The 21126-nt window shown below is 47.8% G+C and overlaps 1 protein-coding gene, 1 long non-coding RNA gene and 1 pseudogene across 8 annotated transcripts in view; 2 read left to right on the forward strand and 1 right to left on the reverse strand.

The window, feature by feature from the left end:
* CCSAP (centriole, cilia and spindle associated protein) overlaps positions 1-3452 on the reverse strand; it is a 30656-nt gene extending 27204 nt beyond the window's left edge. For 2 of the 6 annotated variants that reach the window (XM_069572597.1, XM_069572594.1), the window contains exons 1-2: positions 3132-3262; positions 2189-2593 (exon numbers count right to left, since the gene is read on the reverse strand). In XM_069572597.1, coding sequence (XP_069428698.1) covers positions 2189-2543 — 355 coding nt within the window. In that variant the 5' untranslated portion in view covers positions 2544-2593; positions 3132-3262. Of the gene's footprint in view, positions 1-2188; positions 2700-3118 lie in introns of those variants that run through there. The other 4 variants (XM_069572596.1, XM_069572593.1, XM_069572592.1 and 1 more) reach the window with 4 other exon arrangements.
* LOC138430408 (uncharacterized) overlaps positions 2886-21126 on the forward strand; it is a 49939-nt gene continuing 31698 nt past the window's right edge. For both annotated transcript variants that reach the window (XR_011253152.1, XR_011253153.1), the window contains exons 1-2: positions 2886-2997; positions 3138-3242. This is a non-coding gene — a long non-coding RNA (uncharacterized lncRNA). The remainder of the gene's footprint in view (positions 2998-3137; positions 3243-21126) is intronic.
* Positions 14667-15158, forward strand: LOC138430404 (uncharacterized protein C11orf98-like; annotated as a pseudogene).

Genomic DNA, 21126 nt, shown 5'->3' on the forward strand with positions numbered 1-21126 from the left:
CTTAGCAGCAGCAGCAGGTAGCTCAGTGGTAAAGAATTCACCTGCCAATGCAGGAGACATGGGTTTGATCCCTGGGTCAGGAAGATCCCTTGGAGGAGGAAATGGTAACCCACCCCAGTATTCCTGCCTGGGAAATCCCATGGACTGAGAAGCTTGGCAGGTTGCAGTCCATGGGGTTGCAAACAGTCGGACATGACTGAGCAGTTGAGCGCACATACACAAAAAGCATTAAAGCCAATAATAGACGGTACTAAAAACTCAACAACAACAATCAACAAATCTTAATAAAAGCCATGTTACTTGGAAAAACAGAATTACACACCAAGGAAAAACCAGAGGACTGGGAAGTGGTCACCTAAGGAATAGGTAATTGGTGTGGGGGAGGAGGGCTGCTGTATCTCTGTACTAAGCCATATATAACCATATGATTCTATGTGTACATATGGCTTCAGTAAAGACAAGAACTAAAGGTCTATGTTTCATAGAAACTCAAAAGAGTGCTCATCATTCTGTCCACTTAAAAACAAGGACTTTCAATCCTGCCAGACATAGGGATGAACAAAAGTTGTGATAGGCATGAGCAAAGCAAAAGATCCTGGGATGGAGAGTCCTGAAAGCAGAAACATTTTTTCTTCCCAGCTTCCTAAACCAGAAATAATAAGAAATAACTACCTCAGCCAGCCCCTGGGAGGATCCGGTGTCTCTAAGGGAACAAAAATAATCATGAACTCTTACAAACACAAGCCCCATACTCCATACTACAATGCTATCTAAAAACTGCATTTATATACACCTGGAAATAACTGACAGCTCTTTCATAAGCAATGAAGGGGACGAACCAAGGAGAGAGAAAAGCTCATTCAGTCTGATAAAGTGCATCTCATAACTGAGCTAGTAACTCAGTGCCCCATACTCTCCCCATCTTCTGTTATTCAAACTTCTAGCAAAGGTCAGGAATGAGTGGGAATTCACAAGTAACATGTGAGGACGGAGGGGCAGCCCTGCCACATGATGAGCCGAGAACAGCTGGAAACAGTATAACAAGACTCAACTTCCTCTCCTCCTCAGCATCTCACAGACAAGCTAGGATGAGAGTCAAGAGACAAATCTGATCAGAGTACCACTTACAAGGCAATAAACAAAAATAGTCACCAATCATTGATTCTGAGCTTCTGCTTCTTCATCTATAAAATGGAGGTAAACGAGGTAAAAACAACGGTCCTCCCTCTTAGAATTGTTCTGAGTGTTGACTAAGAAAATATAGACTCTAAGATCGGAGACTGGATGCATGACAAGCTCTCAGGCCATTTTAGTTATTTGGCTCACTGGGATCTCTTTAAAACTGAGTGACGTCGGGTGGTGCCTGGCCCAGGTCAGAGTAGAATAGAACCCCACGGGGTTCCTCCAGGCTGTATCTGGGGCATTCATTCAATTGGGCCCTGAGCACCAGCGGCCACTCGGCCCGCCCCGCTCTCCGGGAGCCCGCCTCTGCGACCCTCCGGCAGGAGAGAAGGCGCAGGGCCCCGCCGGGAGCAGCAGATGCACCACCCCAAAGAGCCATTTTCCAGCTGCCGCTCCCCAAGCTCACAGCAGCAGCTGGAGGAGAGGAGGCGAGCAGCCGAGAGGACCCGGCATTTAGAAGGATTATCTCCCAGCAGCCGGCACTTATGCAACAGTCTGTGGAAACACATACAAAATATTCCCAAGGGAAAGCGCGGCCAGGTCAGGGAGTTAACACAGAAAACAACAGCCCCAGTCACAGGACAATGCGCTTAGCTCACAGAGGTTAGTTCCTAACCTCTGGCCGTCTAATGAAAGCTGGGCTCCTCTCATAAAACAAATGAGCGTTTAGAAATAAACAGATGGGAGTTTATTGGTCCAGAGGCCATCAAGGCTACCTGGTGAAAACCTGGACTTCGCCAGCGGCACGTCTACGGCGTTCACAGCTGGCTCAACCCAGAGACACACTTTACGGAAATACAGGGTGGGACGGCGGGTGCGGGGCCGCCGCCTTCCTTATTTTGTCAAGGGTGGCGTATTCTCCGCCTACCAAAAATAGATTAAATAAAATTAAGAAAGAGCTCGCCCTGAGCTCTCACTGCGAAAAACGGCTGCGCGGTTCAGGAGACGCAAGAGCAAATCCAGTCCCGCGAGCTGGCCCCTCGCAGCCCCCTCCCCGGCCCGGTACCTGGCAGCGCCGCGTCCTCTGCGTCCCCGGCGTCCCTGGTCTCCGCGTCCCCCGCGGCCTCCACGCCCCGCTCCTCCGGCCCTGCGCGCGCCTCGGGCTCCGCGGGCGGCGGCGGCGAGCCCGGGGCGCACTGGGGCGCGGGGGCCCCGGTGCCCGACGACGCCGAAGACGCCGAGTCGTCCGAGGCGCCGGCCTGGCCCCAGTCGTCCCAGAGCCAGGGCGCGTGCGCCTGCTCCAGCAGCCGGCGACCCAGGCGGTAGTGGCGCAGCGCGCGGTAGCACGGCCCGAACTCGTCCCAGCGCGGCTCCTGGTAGCGCTTCATGTACTCGCTCTTCACGCCGCTCCCCGGGGACATGGTGCCGCGCGTCGGCCCCGGGAGCCCGGCTTTCCGCGCCGCGCGGTCGCCTACAGAGCCCAAGACACGACACAGAGGCACGCCCCACCCCTCCGCCGGCCCAGCCCGCCGCGACGTTTAAACCCGGGGCCCCGCCCGGCCGCGGCGGGCTGGGGCGGCGCGTGGGGAGCGGGGGCGGGGCGTGGGAAGGTGGGGGCGGGGCGAGGGGCGAGGGGCGGGGCGTGGGGAGCGGGGGCGGGCGCGGGGAGGTGGGGGCGGGGCGTGGGGGTGGGGGCGGGGCGTGGGGCGAGGGGCGGGGGCAGGGCGCGGCCCGCCTGGGGAGGGGGCGGAGACCGGGAGGGCGGCCCGGGGGCGAGGGAGGGCCGAGCGGCCCGCGCTGCAGGGCGCGGGGGTCGCCCGGGAGGGCGGCTCGCGAGCGCAGAAGCCAGAGCCCGCGGGAGCCCGCGGATGGGAGGTGGAAGAGGGAGGCGTGGGCGCGGGGAGCGGCGCGGCCTCGGGGTCTTGGGCGCGGGGAGCGGGGCGGCCTCGGGGTCTCCGGAGCGGGACGTGTGGGCAAGCGGGGCAGCCCCGATTACCTCCTTCTTGTACCTCCAGCCCCGCGGCTCCGGCGGGTCCTCGGCGCGAGTGGCGCAGCAGCCCGGATCCGCCCGCTCTCCCAGCGCTTTCCTGCCGAGCAAGATGTCGCTCCTGCAGCAACCGGTAGGGGAAGGCGCCGCCTCAGCCCCGGGAGCAGTCGTCTCCCGCGCGCGCTCCCGGTCCCCGGCCCCCACCCCTCTCGGTGGGGGCGGCGACTTCGGCGCCTGGCGTGTGATGCGGGCGACTCGGCTGGCCCAGGACCCTAGCCAGGTCCCCGCCCGCCCGAGGCGCCCACGAGCCTGGTTGTGGGAGGCGCTGCCCCGGGCCCCCGCCGCATCAGGAGGCGTCAGGGAACGGAGCCGCCCACCCAGCGACGTTGTGTGTTCTCTTCCCGCCGCTTGCAAGGGTCGCGCTTCCCAGAAACAACCCCACGTGCGCGCGTTGGCTCTTGCTTCCTTTCCTCTGTTCACAACACCTGTTACTCTGGCTTTAACTCCTTTCAGTGCTTTGGTGTAACTCCTTTCTTGTCTACACCCCCGAACATTTTTTGAGTAAGTGAGTGAGTGAAGTCGCTCAGTCGAGTCCGACTCTTTGCGGCCCCATGGACTGTAGCCTATCAGGCTCCTCCGTCCATGGGATTTTCCAGGCAAGAGTGCTGGAGTGGATTGCCATTTCCTTCGCCAGGGAATCTTCCCGACCCAGGAATCGAACCCGGGTGTCCCGCATTGCAGGCAAACGCTTTACCGTCTGAGCCACCGGGGAACATTTTTTTTTGAAGCTGTTGATGAAAACTGCCAACCCACCCTCCCAGAGACCCAGGTTCACAGAAAACCTTGGCGGACTTGGTTGCTTTATGCTAAGTATACAATGTTGCGCTGATTGTTACAGTTTCCAGAGCGGTCCCGAGCAGATTCTTCCCCTTTATGAAAAGGAGCCTGGATACATTAGTAACTCAGATTTGAAAGAAAAGAAGTTCAGTTCAGTCGCTCAGTCGCGTCCGACTGTTTGCGACCCCATGAATCACAGGCCTGCCTGTCCATCACCAACTCCCGGAGTTCACTCAGACTCATGTCCATCGAGTCGGTGATGCCATCCAGCCACCTCATCCTCAGTTGTCCCCTTCTCCTCCTGCCCCCAATCCTTCCTAGCATCAGGGTCTTCTCCAGTGAGTCAACTCTTCGCATGAGATGGCCAAAGTGTTAGAGTTTCAGCTTCAGCATCAGTCCTTCCAATGAACACCCAGGACTGATCTCCTATAGGATGGACTGGTTGGATCTCCTTGCAGTCCAAGGGACTCTCAAGAGTCTAATTCTTCGGCACTCAGTTTTCTTCGCAGTCCAGCTCTCGCATCCATACATGACTACTGGAAAAACCATAGCCTTGACTAGACGGACCTTTGTTGGCAAAGTAATATCTCTGCTTTTCAATATGCTATCTAGGTCGGTCATAGCTTTCCTTCCAAGGAGTAAGCGTCTTTTAATTTCATGGTTCACCATCTGCAATGATTTTGGAGCCCCAGAAAATAAAGTCTGACACTGTTTCCACTGTTTCCCCATCTATCTGCCGTGAAGTGATGGGACCAGACTCCATGATCTTAGTTTTCTGAATGTTGAGATTTAAGCCAACTTTTTCACTCTCCTCTTTCACTTTCATCAAGAGGCTTTTTAGTTCCTCTTCACTTTCTGCCATAAGGGTGGTGTCATCTGCATATCTGAGGTTATTGATATTTCTCCCAGCAATCTTGATTCCAGCTTGTGCTTCTTCCAGTCCAGCGTTTCTCATGATGTACTCTGTATATAAGTTAAATAAGCAGGGTGACAATATACAGCCTTGACATACTCCTTTTCCTATTTGGAACCAGTCTGTTGTTCCATGTCCATTTCTAACTGTTGCTTCCTGATCTGCATACAGATTTCTCAAGAGGCAGGTTAGGTGGTCTGGTATTCCCACCTCTTTCAGAATTTTCCACAGTTTATTGTGATACACACAGTCGAAAGCTTTGGCATAGTCAATAAAGCAGAAATAGATGTTTTTCTGGAACTCTCTTGCTTTTTTCATGATCCAGCAGATATTGGCAATTTGATCTCTGGTTCCTCTGCCTTTTCGAAAACTAGCTTGAACATCTGGAAGTTCACAGTTAACGTATTGCTGAAGCCTGGCTTGGAGAATTTTGACATGACTTTACTAGCATGTGAGATGAGTACAACTGTGCGGTAGTTTGAGCATTCTTTGGTATTGCCTTTCTTTGGGATTGGAATGAAAACTGACCTTTTCCAGTCCTGTGGCCACTGCTGAGTTCCAAATTTGCTGGCATATTGAGTGCAGCACTTTCACAGCATCATCTTTCAGGATTTGAAATAGCTCTACTGGAATTCCATCACCTCCACAAGCTTTGTTCGTAGTGATGCTTTCTAAGGCCCACTTGATTTCACATTCCAGGATGTCTGGCTCTAGGTGAGTGATCACACCATCATGATTATCTGGGTGGTGAAGCTCTTTTTTGTACAGTTCTTCTGTGTCTTCTTGCCACCTCTTCTTAATATCTTCTGCTTCTGTTAGGTCCATACCATTTCTGTCCTTTATTGAGCCCATCTTTGCATGAAATCTTCCCTTGGTATCTCTAATTTTCTTGAAGAGATCTCTAGTCTTTCCCATTCTGTTGTTTTCCTCGATTTCTTTGCATTGATCGCTGGGAAGGCTTTCTTATCTCTCCTCGCAAAGAAGTTGGGGGAAGTCAAAACATTAGCAGTTAAAAAGCAGGCCTAGGTTCTGGCTTCCATACTGGATTTCCACCAACTTGCGTCTGTTTTCCCTCCTGCCTCCATGTCCTGTGCCACCCTGCATCATAACCAAAAGATCCATAGGTAGATGCTGCCCAAGCAGGATGAGTCAACCTGTTCTGAGAACTTGAAGGTAGTTGTCCAGAAGTCATTAACACTAATTGTTAATGGCAGTTTTCTGGAAAAACGCTTGTGACCTCCGCTGTTGACACCCGCATGGTGGCCCTGATTTCTCCCCTCAACTTTACCTTATATAGGTTGAAATATCCCAGGAACCTGCTAATGCATTTCTCTTTAAACTGGTTTCCCGTGGCTGCAAACAAAAGAACCTTAATAAATATATTAGTAATGTGGGGGGAATGACGATGTGCAGTTACATAAAAAATTCAGAACACAATCTGTTTTGGTTAGCTTTGGTTGCATAATTAAGTACCGTAAAACTTGTGGTTTAAAACAAAGATGTATTACTTCTCACAGTTCTATGGGTTAGCTAGGCCATTCCGAAGCTGGTTTCACTCTGCTGGTTTAGACTCAAACAGTTGCATTCAGCGGGAGGGAGAACTGGTCTGGAAGGTTCAACATGGCTTTACTCACATGCCTGACACTGGAGCCGGCTGTGGGCTGGGCTGTCTTGATATCCTCCCTGTATTCTTGTCCCCCAGGAGGTTAGCCTAGCTTCTTCACCGGGCCCTTTCTTCTAAGAAGTTAATAGCGGAAGTTGGAAGGCCTCTGAAGGTCTTATACATCTCTCTGCTGCAAGCTAATGCTCAAATAAGTCCCAAGGCTAGCCCACATTCAGAGAGCAAGAAACGCTACCTCTCCCTGAGAGGAGTAGAGGCAAACTTACACTGCAGAGGGGTGTGCATACTGGATGGAGGAATTTGTGGCGGTATTTTACAGTCACACAACCACACACACACAGTATATGAGATATGACACCATTTTCTGTATAACCAAAGAATAGGGTTAGGAATGATTTTTTTGTTTTACGTTTCTCTATTGTGCAGATAGGTGCATGCCATTCATTCTATTTTTTAATGTATTATTATTCAGGGCTTACCACTTGGAAGTGACAAAAACCTGATTCAACTAGCTTAAACAAAAAAGGGTATTGATTGGCTCTTGCAAACCTAGACCCAGGAATCCAGTGAATATCATTGGGACTCTGCTTCTCTCTCTTGGTCTCTGAGCTTTCCTCTGGGGGCTAGCCTTTTCTCCCACTACAATGGACTTCCTCTTCACAGCTGGAGAAAGTGCAGCTTATACTCCAAGCTTATGTTGTCTTAGCTGAGGACCACCAGCAACAGACAACTTCTTAGTATTCCAGTTATAGGGAAAGATTCTGGCTGTCATCAGGGGTAGGAGGTGACATGATTGGCCAGGAATGGGTCATGTTTCCAACCCTGTGAATGGGGATAGGGTGGGAGGCTGAAATTGACAGCCCCAGGAGACCCACGGGGAACAAGGAAGGACTGGCTCCCCAGAGGAAGGAGCAGTAGGCAGACAAAACAACATATGTTCATCCATATATTCGTCTTTGTGTTTAAAAAAAAAAAAAAAAAAGCAGGATGAGAAAGATCTAATTTGACAGCATGTGTGGGGAGAACCTTCTGGGTTCTAGTTGACCTAGGTGCAACTGTTAAGACGTTGAATACAATCATAAGCAGTAGCCACAAAATTGTATTTCTTTATCAGGGCAGTAAACCTTTCCTGCAGAGAATCCTCTGTTCCTAGAGCACTGAAGGACTGCCTGTGTAGAAGACAGTGTTGTTTTGTTTTATAAATAGAACAGGACCAACAAGCAGAGAATATAAGCTACAACTGTGGCAAATACGGACCTGCAACTGGTTTCTGAAGCAAGAGGGAGACTTTAGGGCTGGCCTGTGGAGCTCCCAGAACAAACAGTAGAAAAGAGACACCAAAGGGATATCAGAGACTGGACAGCAGGGTCCCCATAAGGGTCCCCATAAGGCAGCCCTGGGTGGATCCCTCTACAAGAGAGAGCGGGCGCTGATAGAAAGGAAGGTCAATGCTAGACTCCTGAAAGATCACAGAAAGATAATCGAGATTTGCTACCCGAATGCACAGGTTCCATGTCTGAAAACCTGCTAGTGACTTCATCTGGCGGCCTCACAGAGTGGCAAGCCCCGCAGGCTGGCCTCCTTCAGGGAAGCTGGGCTGGACTTCCTGGCTCCCTGCTTCCAGAGTCCTGCATCCTGAGGCCCCAGGCACTGCCACTCCCTCCCCTCAGAGTGCCATCCCGTCTGTCAATGTCTGTGTCCTTCTGAGCTAAGAGAGACCATCTTCCAAGAGCGCCCCCGATTCACCCTTCCTTCTCCCAGGTGTTCTTTCCAGGAATGCGCCTCCTGCCTTTCCTGACCCCTCCCACCTGGTGCTCCATACCCTCCTCCAGGGGATCTTCCCAATCTAGGGACAGAACCCATCTCTTATGTCTCCTGCATCAGCAGGCAGATTCTTTACCGTAAGTGCCACTTGGGAGACCCGTGGACACTACAGATGCTGGATATTCTCCATAGCAGCCTTTGCAGCTAGAATGGAGGCCTGTGACCTGAAAGGGAAAGTCTCTCAGTCGTGTCCGACTCTTTGTGGCCTCATGGACTGTACAGCCATGGGATTCTCCAGGCCAGACTACTGTAGTGGGTAGCCTTTCCCTTCTTCAGGGGCTCTTCCCAACCCAGGGAGCGAACCCAGGTCTCCTGCACTGCAGGTGGGTTCTTTACCAGCTGAGCCACAGGGGAAGCCCAAGAATACTGGAGAGGTAGCCTATCCCTTCTCCAGCAGATCTTCTTAACCCAGGAATTGAACCCAGGTCTCATGCGTTGCAGGTGGATTCTTTACCAACTGAGCTGTAAACTCTGCTAATCAGATATTCCTGCCCCCAGGCTTGTAATCAGGGTCTGATGGTGCTGAGAAGGAAGGACCAAGAAGGTTTCTCTTTGGCTGAAATGCCAGTTTCAGAGCCAAGTTCCTGGAGCAGCAGTGGCCCCAGCACTTGGAGAAATGCCTTTGTCCAGAGCCAATGGGGTCAGGGATGCAAGCTCCATTGGTCTCCACTGGTGTTCTTCCTCTCAGAGCCCCAAACCTGTTCCAGAGATTCTGGAAGCCACCCAAGCAGTGTTTAAATATTGATATATGTCTTTTCTCCTAAAATTAGCAGTGTTGATTTCTCTGAGCGAGCACCCTGATGCACTGGACTGTCCTAATTCCTTCCTCCTTGCTGACTGGTATCTGGTTTCTTTGGCAGCTTCCTATTCCTCCTCCTCTGTTTGTTTTCTTAAATGTATCTACTGATTTATTTATAGGTGTGCTGAGCTTTGTTGCGGCGCTGGCTTCTCTCTAGCTGCAGAGAGTGGGGCTTCTCTCTAGTTGTGGCACGCAGGCTTCTCATTGTGGTGGCCTCTGTTGTTGCAGAGCATGGGCTCTAGGGCACACAAGCTTCAGCAGATGTGACTCCCCAGCTCCTGAGCACAGGCTCAATAGTTGTGGTACGTGGGTATGGCACGTGGGATCTTCCCAGACCAGGGATCAAACTTGCGTCTCGCATTTGGCAGGCAGATTCTTTACCATTGAGCCACCAGAGAAGCCCTCCTCTTCCTCCTCTTTTTTAAATTAAGTATTCCTCATTCTTTCTCCACCTCTCCCCACCTACCATCTCTGCACAAGGGACCGCTTGTGCAGAGCAGTGATCACTATGTATACTGTGGCATCAATACCTCTGTGACCCCCAGCCCCCGAGCCAGACCACTGTGCAGCTCACTGGACATTCCCCCTTGGTGCACAGCTTGCCAGAAGCTCATATTCAGTGTTCATATTTCCCATCTTACTCTCCCCACCAATCCCTTTGTCTCTGTTCCCCATTTCATTAATGGCATTTCCATTCTCCCAGTCATAGAGTCAAAATGTCAGGGTCATTCTAGAGCCTGGGTGCCCACATGCTAGGCTAGGGTGATCTTGTCCATCAGACAGTGTCTCTTGAGTTCATCCCGCCTTATCACATTGGTCAGGGATGGGAAGTGCAACTCACAAGCATCAAGCACCCTTCATGGCCTCGCAGAGAACAAGGACCCGATCTAAACGAAGGGTCTGCTGCAACAGTGGGCCCGGCTGTGTTACTGCGCCCTCAGCCCCACCCCGTGATGACTGCCGAGGGAAGCCACTCCTATGGCCTGGGATGCGATGGGGCCGTCAGAGCCACAAGCTGGTCCCGGCTGCTAAATGTGGGCAGAGAAAAATCACATTTTTAAAAAATCATCAAATTCAGCTCAGTACTGTTTAACTGCCCTTTTTCTCTTCTTGTCTACAATGCAGGTAGTCAGGGACTACAATATAGAAAAATATATATGAACAGTTCCTTTTTTGTGGATAAGATCTGGGTGAAACATTTGTTTCACTGGATCAGTCCTGGTGGTCATAACCTTATGTCTGAACGTCGTACCAGCAACAGAAAAAGTCAAGAATATGCATTGAAAACAACAAAACATTTAGCTTGAGTTCCTGCCAAGAAGCCTGGGGAAATACCCCCAAGTTGATAGCCGGGAGCCTGTTCTTGAGAAGAGGATTCCCAAACCGCAAACCTCAACCTGTGTGCAAAACCGGCTGTCTATGCAGCAGTGAGGTTGCCCAGACTCCTCCTTATCTCTGGGGCTTCTGGAGTTGTTCACTTCCCGAGAAGAGGAAAAGAGAGGTTCTGTGCCAGGACCCACTGACTGCAGACCCTGACCTGGGCCACCAGTTGAGCTGTGGCCTGATAGGCTACTCAGCCCTGGGACGGCTCTCAGGTGAAGACGCATCTCAGTCTGATCAGGCCACTATAACAAAGCATCACACACTGGGCAGCCTATCAACAACAGACCTTTATTTCTGACAGCCCTGGTCAAGCTGCCAGAATGGACAAGTTCTGGGGAGAATCTAGTTCGTCCCTCACAGACTGTGTCCTCATATGGTGAGAAAAGGGGTGAGGGAGCTCTCCAGTATCTCTTATAATAGCAGAATCCCATTCATGGGGGCTCCACCCTCAGGATTGAATGGTCCTCCAAAGACCTTACTCACTTCTTAGAATCATCACCTTGGGGGGGAGAGGTAGGTTTCAACATATGAACTAGTGGGACAAGGACATTCCACCCATAGCAACCCTCCTCCTCTACTGTTCCCCCTACCCCTTGCTGCCTCTTATCTTTTAGGGCCTTTCTGGAACAGTCCCCCATATCTCCCCTCAACCCTCCCCCTCTCTACCCTTCCACTTCCAGCTGTGCCTGTCTCCCATTCCTTGCTGTTCCCACTCTTGGTTCCATCTAACAGAGAAGCAAAAATATCCCCAATTACCTTGACTACTTGATAATAAGCCATCAAATCCAGAAAAACTGTGTGATTACCATGGCAATTTGTCAGAACATGGAATTCTATGTGCAGCTCTTCTGACAGCATTGGGAACGCCTGTTTTGAGAGTGAGCCCAGACTCAAATTCCAACTGTCTTGCTCTGTGTGGGGGGATGCTGAGCCCAGGGCCACCTAACTGTGTAAATTTCTGAAGACATTCTTGGCCAAACTGCCTGTATTGCATCAGCCCATCACTATGCATGTAAGGATATCTGTCTTTCTCTGAGGCTTCAGAATTTTCATGAGAGGATGACATTCTTAGTTCAGCAGCACAGACTCCCTACATTTCAAGTTTTCTCCCCGGATAACAGAGTCTCTAACTCTGCCAGACTGGGGAGCAAGAAAATATCTGTCCTGGAGGATTCCCTAATGAATATGCACTGTCTCCATGGCTCCAGGATTCCAAAGTCTATTTTCTTCCCTTGCATTCTAGCCAATTTAGTAGAAAACCATGTACTTCAAGAGCACTGCTCTGGCCCCTCACAGAACTGCTTTTACTGAATTGCATCTGGACAGGAAACAGCCAGACAGAACTGTTGGATCTGGAAAGGGAGGTGACCTGGTCCTCACTTTGTGCATAATCCTCTGTGACAACCCATGGCAGAAATTCATCTCAGTCTTATATTGACAAGCTAACTAGTTTTTTACATCTTGAACACTGGAAATTCTGATTGTTTTTTTTTTTTTTTTTGCTTTGCTTTCCTTCAGCTGCTATAAAGTATAGAGCCAAATTCATGGTGCACTTTTGGGCATTAACATACCAGGGCTGTATTCTTTTCCTTGCTCTAAATTCCTCTCTTACAGATTGATCTTCTTGTAGCACATGTATTTCAGAAGCTGACTTAAACTCTTTTTTGAAAATTATTATTCTCCAAAATTCATGTAAAATGTGAACTTTTTAATTCAATGAGATTTTCAGGAAATATGTAATATAAAGCTACACAGATGTCATATTGGTATATAAGATACATGCTGCTGCTGCTAAGTCACGTCAGTCGTGTCCAACTCTGTGCAACCCCCACAGACAGCAGCCCACCAGGCTCCTCCGTCCCTGGGATTCTCCAGGCAAGAATACTGGAGTGGGTTGCCAGTGCCTTCTCCAATGCATGAAAGTGAAGTCACTAAGTCGTGTATTACCCTTCGAGACCCCATGGACTGTAGCCTACCAGGCTCTTCCGTCTATAGGATTCTCCAGGCAAGAGTACTAGAGTGGGTTGCCATTGCCTTCTCTGATAAGATACATAAGAGATATTAAATACTTTAATTGGAAATCGGTATCTAAATACACTTGAATCCTGAATATAATTGTATATGTGTGTGTGTGTATATATATATCCACTTATACACATATATCAGTTCAATTCAGTCGCTCAGTCATGTCTGACTCTTTGCGACCCCATGAATTGCAGCACGCCAGGCCTCCCTGTCCATCACCAACTCCTGGAGTTCACTCAGATTCACGTCCATCGAGTCAGTGATGCCATCCAGCCATTTCATCCTCTGTCGTCCCCTTCTCCTCCTGCCCCCAATCCCTCCCAGCATCAAAGTCTTTTCCAATGAGTCAACTCTTCGCATGAGGTGGCCAAAGTACTGGAGCTTCAGCTTTAGCATCATTTCTTCCAAAGAAATCCCAGGGTTGATCTCCTTCAGAATGGACTGGTTGGATCTCCTTGAAGTCCAGGGGACTCTCAAGAGTCTTCTCCAACACCACAGTTCAAAAGCATCAGTTCTTCGGCGCTCAGCCTCCTTCACAGTCCAACTCTCACATCCATACATGACCACAGGAAAAACCATAGCCTTGACTAGATGGACCTTAGTTGGCAAGTAATGTCTCTGCTTTTGAATATGCTATCGATGTTGATCATAACTTTTCTTCCAAGGAGTAAGTGTCTTTTAATTTCATGGCTGCAATCACCATCTGCAGTGATTTTGGAGCTCGAAAAAATAAAGTCTGACACTGTTTCCACTGTTTCCCCATCTATTTGCCATGAAGTGATGGGACTGGATGCCATGATCTCCGTTTTCTGAATGTTGAGCTTTAAGCCAACTTTTTCACTCTCCTCTTTCACTTTCATCAAGAGGCTTTTTAGTTCCTCTTCACTTTCTGCCAAAGGGTGGTGTCATCTGCATATCTGAGGTTATTGATATTTCTCCCAGCAATCTTGATTCCAGCTTGTGTTTCTTCCAGTCCAGCGTTTCTCATGATGTACTCTACATATAAGTTAAATAAGCAGAGTGACAGTATACAGCCTTGACATACTCCTTTTCCTATTTGGAACCAGTCTGTTGTTCCATGTCCAGCTCTAACTGTTGCTTCCTGACCTGCATACAGATTTCTCAAGAGGCAGGTCAGGTGGTCTGGTATTCCTATCTCTCTCAAAATTTTCCACGATTTATTGTGATCCACACAGTCAAAGGCTTTGGCATAGTCAATAAAGCAGAAATAGATGTTTTTCTGGAACTCTCTTGCTTTTTCCATGATCCAGTGGATGTTGGCAATATGATCTCTTGTTCCTCTGCCTTTTCTGAAACCAGCTTGAACATCAGGAAGTTCGCGGTTCACACATTGCTGAAGCCTGGCTTGGAGAATTTTGAGCATTACTTTACTAGCATGTGAGATGAGTGCAATTGTGTGGTAGTTTGAGCATTCTTTGGCATTGCCTTTCTTTGGGATTGGAATGAAAACTGACCTTTTCCAGTCCTGTGGCCACTGCTGAGTTTTCCAAATTTGCTGGCCTATTGAGTGCAGCACTTTCACAGCATCATCTTTCAGGATTTGAAAGAGCTTAACTGGAATGCCATCACTTCCAGTAGCTTTGTTCGTAATGATGCTTTCTAAGGCCCACTTGACTTCACATTCCAGGATGACTGGCTCTAGATGAGTGATCACACCATCGTGATTATCCGGGTTGTGAAGATCTTTTTTGTACAGTTCTTCTGTGTATTCTTGCCACCTCTTCTTCATATCTTCTGCTTCTGTTAGGTCCAGACCATTCCTGTCCTTTATCGAGCCCATCTTTGCATGAAATGTTCCCTTGATATCTCTAATTTTCTTGAAGAGATCTCTAGTCTTTCCCTTTCTGTTCTTTCCCTCTATTTCTTTGCATTGATCACTGAAGAAGGCTTTCTTATCTCTTGCTATTCTTTGGAATTCTGCATTCAGATGTTTATATATGAATCGCTTTGCTGTACACTTAAAACTAACACTACATTGTGTTAGGTTGGTACAAAAGTAATTGCAGTTTTGGCCCCATGAATTTTAAATCATTATAACTAGGCTCAAACACATTTTTATTAACCAAAATAGGAACCATTAACATCAGCACGTCTTGCCTATGAGAAGTAAGTTTGTTTATCCCTGTAGCATAAAAATCCACGCTTTAAGATTTAACAAACTCTTGGAAAGCATTTTCTGCCTCCTGCTGGTTGTGGAAGCATTTTCTCTGTGCACCCATGGGTGCTCCAGGCAGAAAGATCGACCGGCCACGAACTGAGCTGAAGAAGAAGCTGTTTAAATGACAGCAGATTTAGAACCAGGATCAGTGACTGAAGCACGGGGTGGTCAGGCTGTGAAGGCTGTTTATGCGGTGCCGCCTCAAGAGCTGGGCATCCAGTGCCAGCACAACTCTGGGAAGAAGCGCAGAAAACTGCAGCAGATCAGGCTTGCCCAGAAGGAGAAAGCAGCCATGGCAATGGACTAGTGAAACACAGCCCAAATTACAAAGGAAGACCAAAGCCCCCCAGAATGGAGGCATGGAGGACTTTGAAGATAAGAGCTGACTCTGAATCTCACCCTCCTACCAGAGTCTTAGCTGGAGCCAGGAGGACTCGCTGGTTGTTTTTAAAGACTGGGGAAAGCATTGCTCCTTTTCACTCTCCCCTTATTTCTCTTCCCTGATGGCCTACTGCCCTGTCCTAAAGGGATGCAGTGAGAGGAAGAGTGTAGAAAAGAAAGTTTGAAGAGGGAGTTCTAAGCAGTCAACTGCATTTTTAATAAACCCCTAGCAATCTCACTGAGATGTGTGTGATTAAATGTAGGAATGGGGATGGGCCAGGAAAAGGGATGGTGAGCATGGAAACAACAATTGGGAAACAGGACCCACAGCGCTTACTTGAGCAAAGGTGACAAGAAGTTAACCTCCCTGATGGCCCTGTCTCCCCAACGAGTGATACTACAACTTTCTATTTCTGACAAAAATAAAGGTTATTATAGATATGGCAGAGGAGGACAGGGTTTTGATACCAGCCCTGCCACTTCCCCTGTGTGACTAAAGTGGACAAGTGACTGTGATTGTCTTTGCTATCTTTGCTGGATTATATTTTTAATAAAATGAACATTCTTTATCACTAAAAAAAAAAAGTTGTCAAGATGCTTGAAGAAATGGTAGTCAGTCAGTTGGCAAACGGTCAGGTGAATATGGCTATGGGGCAAAACTTCGTAACCAATTCATTCAACTTTTGAAGGATTGGTTGTGCGACATGTGGTCAGACAGTGTCATGGAGAAGAACTGGGCCTATTCTGTTGACTAATGCTGGCTGCAAGCTTTGCAGCTTTCAGTGTGTCTCACCAATCTGCTGAGCATGCTTCTCAGATGTAATGGTTTTGCCAGAATTCAGAAGGCTATAGTGGATCAGACGGGCAGCAGCCCGCCAAACAGTGACCACGACCTCTTTTTGCTGCAATTTTGGCTGTAGAAAGTGCTTTGGAGCTTCTTCTCAGTCTGACCACTGAGCCAGTTGTTGTATAAATTCCACTTTTTGTCCCATGTCACAAATTGATCAAAAAATGGTTTGTTGTCCCATAGAATAAGAGAAGACAGCACATCCAAACGATGATTTCTTTTATCAGTCAGCTCAAGTTTTTTCACCTTTTTTTCAAATGCCAAATATCCATAGAATGGCCAACGTTGAGTTCTTGGGCACCTTCTTGTGTAGTTGTAAGAAGACCAGCTTCGATGACTGCTCTCCATTGGTCAGGGTCCATTCTTGCTGGCCAGTCGCTGTGCTCCTCATCTTTAAGGCTCTCGTCTCCTTTGCGAAACTTCCCGAACCACCCGTGCAGTGTGCATTCACTAGCAGTTCCTGGGCCAAATGCTTTGTTGATGTTGCAAGTTGTCTCCATTGTTTCATGACCCATTTTGAACTTGAATTTTCTTTTTGTCTAGCATCATTTCTATAGTCTGAAATAAATATAAAATAAACAGCAAATAATATATCAATAGCAAAAACTAAAGTGAGGAATGCACATTAAAACGATGCAAAAATCTTAAATGTGTATATATATGTGTATGTATGTATTATTGTTGTTTAGTTGCTAAGTTCTGTCTGATTCTTTTGCAACCCTGTGGACTGTAGCCCAACAGGCTTCTCTGTCCATGAGATTTCCAGGCAAGAATACTGGAGTGAGTTGCCATTTCCTTCTCAAGAGTATCTTTCCGATTCAGGGATTGAACCCACATCTCCTGCATTGACAGGTGGATTCTTTACCACTGAGCCACTAAGGAAGCCCTATATATGTGTGTATATGTGTATTTGTGTGTGTTTGTGTGTATTTGTGTGTGTGTGTGTGTGTGTGTGTGTGTGTATGCTCAGTTGCTCAGTCATGTCCAATTCTTTGTGACCCAATGGTATATAACCCACAAAGCTCCTCTGTTCATGGGATTTTCCAGGCAAGGAAACTGGAGTGGGTTGCCATTTTCTTCTCCAAGGGATCTTCCTGACCCAGAAATCAAACCTGCACTCCTGTGTCTCCTGCATTGGCGGGCAGATTCTTGACCACTGAGCCACTTGGGAAGTCCCGTGTGTGTGTGTGTGTGTGTGTGTGTGTGTGTGTTTCTGTATAATTTTTGAATTGTGGATGAGTATAACAAACCACGAGTAGAAGGTAAAAATTAAACACTTTGGTAAATGATGTCAGATTTGTGATCTCTGAAGAAAAAGATTTAGCTTTGGGATGACCAGGGACCAGGCTTGATCACTCAAGAGCTTTTGCTTAAAGCTCAACATTCAGAAAACTAAGATCATGGCATCCAGTCCCATCACTTCATGGCAAATAGATGGAGAAACACTGGAAATAGTGTTAGACTTTATTTTGGGGGGCTCCAAAATCAATGCAGATGGTGATTGTAGCCATGAAATTAAAAGACACTTACTCCTTGGAAGGAAAGTTATGACCAACCTAGACAGCATATTGAAAAGCAGAGACATTACCTTGCCAACAAAGGTCCATCTAGTCAAGGCTACGGTTTTTCCAGTAGTCATGTATGGATGTGAGAGTTGGACTATAAAGAAAGCTAAAGAATTGATGCTATTGAACTGTGGTGTTGGAGAAGACTCTTGAGAGTCTCTTGGACTACAAGGAGGTCCAACCAGTCCATCCTAAAGGAGATCAGTCCTGGGTGTTCATTGGAAAGACTGATGTTGAAGCTGAAACTCCAATACTTTGGCCACCTGATGTGAAGAACTGACTCATTTGAAAAGACCCTGATGCTGGGAAAGATTGAAGGTGGGAGGAGAAGGGGACGACAGAGGGTGAGATGGTTGGATGGCATCACCAACCCAATGGGCATGAGTTTGAGTCAACTCTGGGAGTTGGTGATGGACAGGGAGGCCTGGCGTGCTGCAGTCCATGGGGTCACAAAGAGTCGGAGACGACTCTGCAACTGAACTGAACTGAACCAGACGTATACTTTCGGATGACAGGATTAGTCAGAAGTTTCTTAAGAAGGAGAAACATGTCCTTGAGCAGGATACATTGTTATATAATCATTGGTACAGAGTTTAAGGAAGAAAACATCCTTGAGCAAGATGAGCTGTTTTGCTGTGTAATCATTAGCTCTGGTTTATCCTTTTCACCTCTCTGAGAACCCCAGACCCCTTTCTCATCCTTGGGGGTCCCGGACTTCTTATCAACCTAAGAACTGACTCTCATTCCCCCCTTTTTCTTTGAGGAGAATTATGTTGCACAGGAAAAGGGGTGGTGTTTTCATTCCATAACTGCTTCCTGCTGGGATGGGGCACTGTCCCTAAATTGTTGAGGCAGCACATTCCCCTAACCCTCACACTGAGTCTCTGATCCAGGGCCCCCAGGTAATAGTTGGAGAGGCTGTGGCACTCACAGGAGCTTGGACAACCACTTTAACTGAAAAGCTTTCGGATGATTAGAAACAAACCCAGTTACACAATTACAGAGGCAGGGAGCAAACAATAAAAACAGAAAAATTAGAATTATTATTAAGATAGTTATCTACCATGGGGAGCTAGTTAATGTTTCCCAAAATGAGGTGACTGAGGCTTCAGGAGTATCGATAGCCTGAATCATCTTGTTCATGTGCTTAGTGAAGTGAGTAACATTAGTGCTCATATCTGGTATATATGTACAACATTGGGTATGAATAATGGCACAAGTTCCTCCTTGTGAAGCCATTAGAATATCTAAGGCCAATCTGTTTTGTAAAACCACCTATCTAATTTGTATTTGTTCAGCATTAAGGGCTGAAATTGATTTTTTGAGAATCTTGTAAACTGTGTTGAGTAAAGTTAGTCAGAGCATCAACTCATAGCATAATATCAGTAGTTCCCAGAGGGAATGAATATTGCAGCCAGATAATCATACCAGTGAAATATAGACCTTGTCCAGTGAGCTTTAAGGTATGGCAGATTAGCAGGCTTCTCTGGAAACTCTGAAACCATGAAGTCATGAATAAAATCGAGACCTAGGGTGCATCTCCCTGTCCAGCCAGGGGGAGGCCACGCCCATAGGTAAGAGCCACACATCCAGTGGGTCCCGTCAGGAGCAAGCCAGCGTGACTGAGGGATCTGGTCCTAATCAGTGCCTGGCCAGGCAAAAGGAGGACTTGAACTGGGCTTGGAACACATAGGAATGGTTACACTGCTTGTTTCTTGGGGCAAAAATCCCAATTGTTTCTAGTCGTTATAATTGTCAGCTAACTTCTGGGGATGGCTCTTTTGGTTCCCAGCATATGGAGGTGTTAGATAGTAGGTATCTCTTTTCAGGAGTTAGCCATATGATCTCATTCCATATTTGATAAACATCAGGGAGAAAACCACCCGTTCTAGACCCATTTACCTATTTATGTGCAGTAAAATAGTCATTAAATCAAGATAATGTATGCTGCTGCTGCTGCTGCTGCTGCTGCTGCTGCTGCTGCTGCTGCTGCTGCTGCTGCTAAGTCGCTTCAGTTGTGTCCAACTCTGTGCAATCCCATAGATGGCAGCCCACCAAGCTTCCCCGTCCCTGGGATTCTCCAGGCAAGAACACTGGAGTGGGTTGCCATTTCCTTCTCCAATGCATGAAAGTGAAAAGTAAAGTGAAGTAGCTCAGTCGTGTCCAGCTCTTAGTGACCCCATGGACTGTAGCCCACCACACTCCTCCGCCCATGGGATTTTCCAGGCAAGAGTACTGGAGTGCGTTGCCATTGCCTTCTTCAAAGATCATGTATAATCCAAGTTAAAAGTCAGACAATAAAGTATAAGGATTAGGCACCGTGGGGTGTAAAGAAATCACAGCCTCATTTATTATTCATAAATCTTGAACTAGTCTCCATTTATCATTTGACTTTTCTTACACTCAAAATGTTACATGGACTGTTATAGGGAATTAATAGTCTTTGTTCCTTTAAATTTTCAATGATGGGTTTTAACCCTTCCTTAACCTCAGGTTTCAGTGGATACTGCTTTTGATATGGAAATAGATGAGGGTCTTTGAGCTTGACAAGGATAGGAACAGTATTTTGTGCTCGACCCACAGTTTTTCCATCAGTCCACACTTTAGGATTTACATTTTGTTCAAATAATGGGAGAGAAAAAGCAGGCTCCATATTCATGAAACCAGAAGCCTGGACGTTGCTCAGTATATCCCTCCCCAGAAGGCATGAGGGAGACTCCAACATGATCAGAAACTCATGAGCAACAGCGTAGAGTCCCAGTTGCAGCTTAAAGGATGACTGGAATAATAGCATTTGGCTCATCCAGACAGTCCCGATAGTGGATCAGGAAGCATGCAGGCCAGGGCCTTCAGTGAGCACAGAGAAAGTTGCCCCAGAGTCCAAAAGAAAATCAATTGACTGCCACCACCCCCCCCACAGTTATTAACACCCGGGGTCCTTGGGTGTTATTAGGGCAGGGGTTCATATGGGGACCTCCAGGCACCTTCAGTCCTGATTGTCCTGAGAGTCCAAGCCCTGAGGCCTACGCCTCTCGGGAAGTCTCTCCTCCAGCGTGGTCCTTTCCAGACCGGATAGGGAGCTGGAGCAGCTTAGATGCCTGAGGGCAGCCTCACTTGAGATGCCCCTCCTTTCCATAGTAATAACAAGCCTGTCCCTTTTCGCCTGGGTTCTTCTGGGCATTTTTCAGGCTGTTTTAGAATGGATCTGAAAGCCATTGTTAGAGCTTCAGTCTTTCCTGGGCTCTTTCTGCCTTTTCTCCTCCTCATCCTCCCTACCATAGTAAACTGTCTGCAGCAGTTTATCTAAAGACTGATTTGGTCCGAATGCCTATTTTAGTACTTTACGGTGGATATCCTGAGCCGACTGAATGAGAAATCTCTTTTAAGATCATTCCTCCCTCTGTACGTTTGGGATCAATGTCAGTAAACTTGCAGAGAGCCTCCCATAGTCTATGTTAGGAGTTTCCTTTTCTCCCAGTTCTATGTCAGCCAACTTAGCATAGTTTAAAGTCTTAGCATGTGCTCGCTTGAGTCCTTCAAGAATACATATGACAAAGAAGGCTCTGATCCCATCTTCGTTTAGCCATGTTATAGTCCCAGTCTAGCTCTGCTATGGGAAATGCTCAGCTCCCAGTCGGGAGGA

Source organism: Ovis canadensis, chromosome 25 (assembly GCF_042477335.2).
Source record: "Ovis canadensis isolate MfBH-ARS-UI-01 breed Bighorn chromosome 25, ARS-UI_OviCan_v2, whole genome shotgun sequence".
Lineage (NCBI taxonomy): Eukaryota > Metazoa > Chordata > Mammalia > Artiodactyla > Bovidae > Ovis > Ovis canadensis.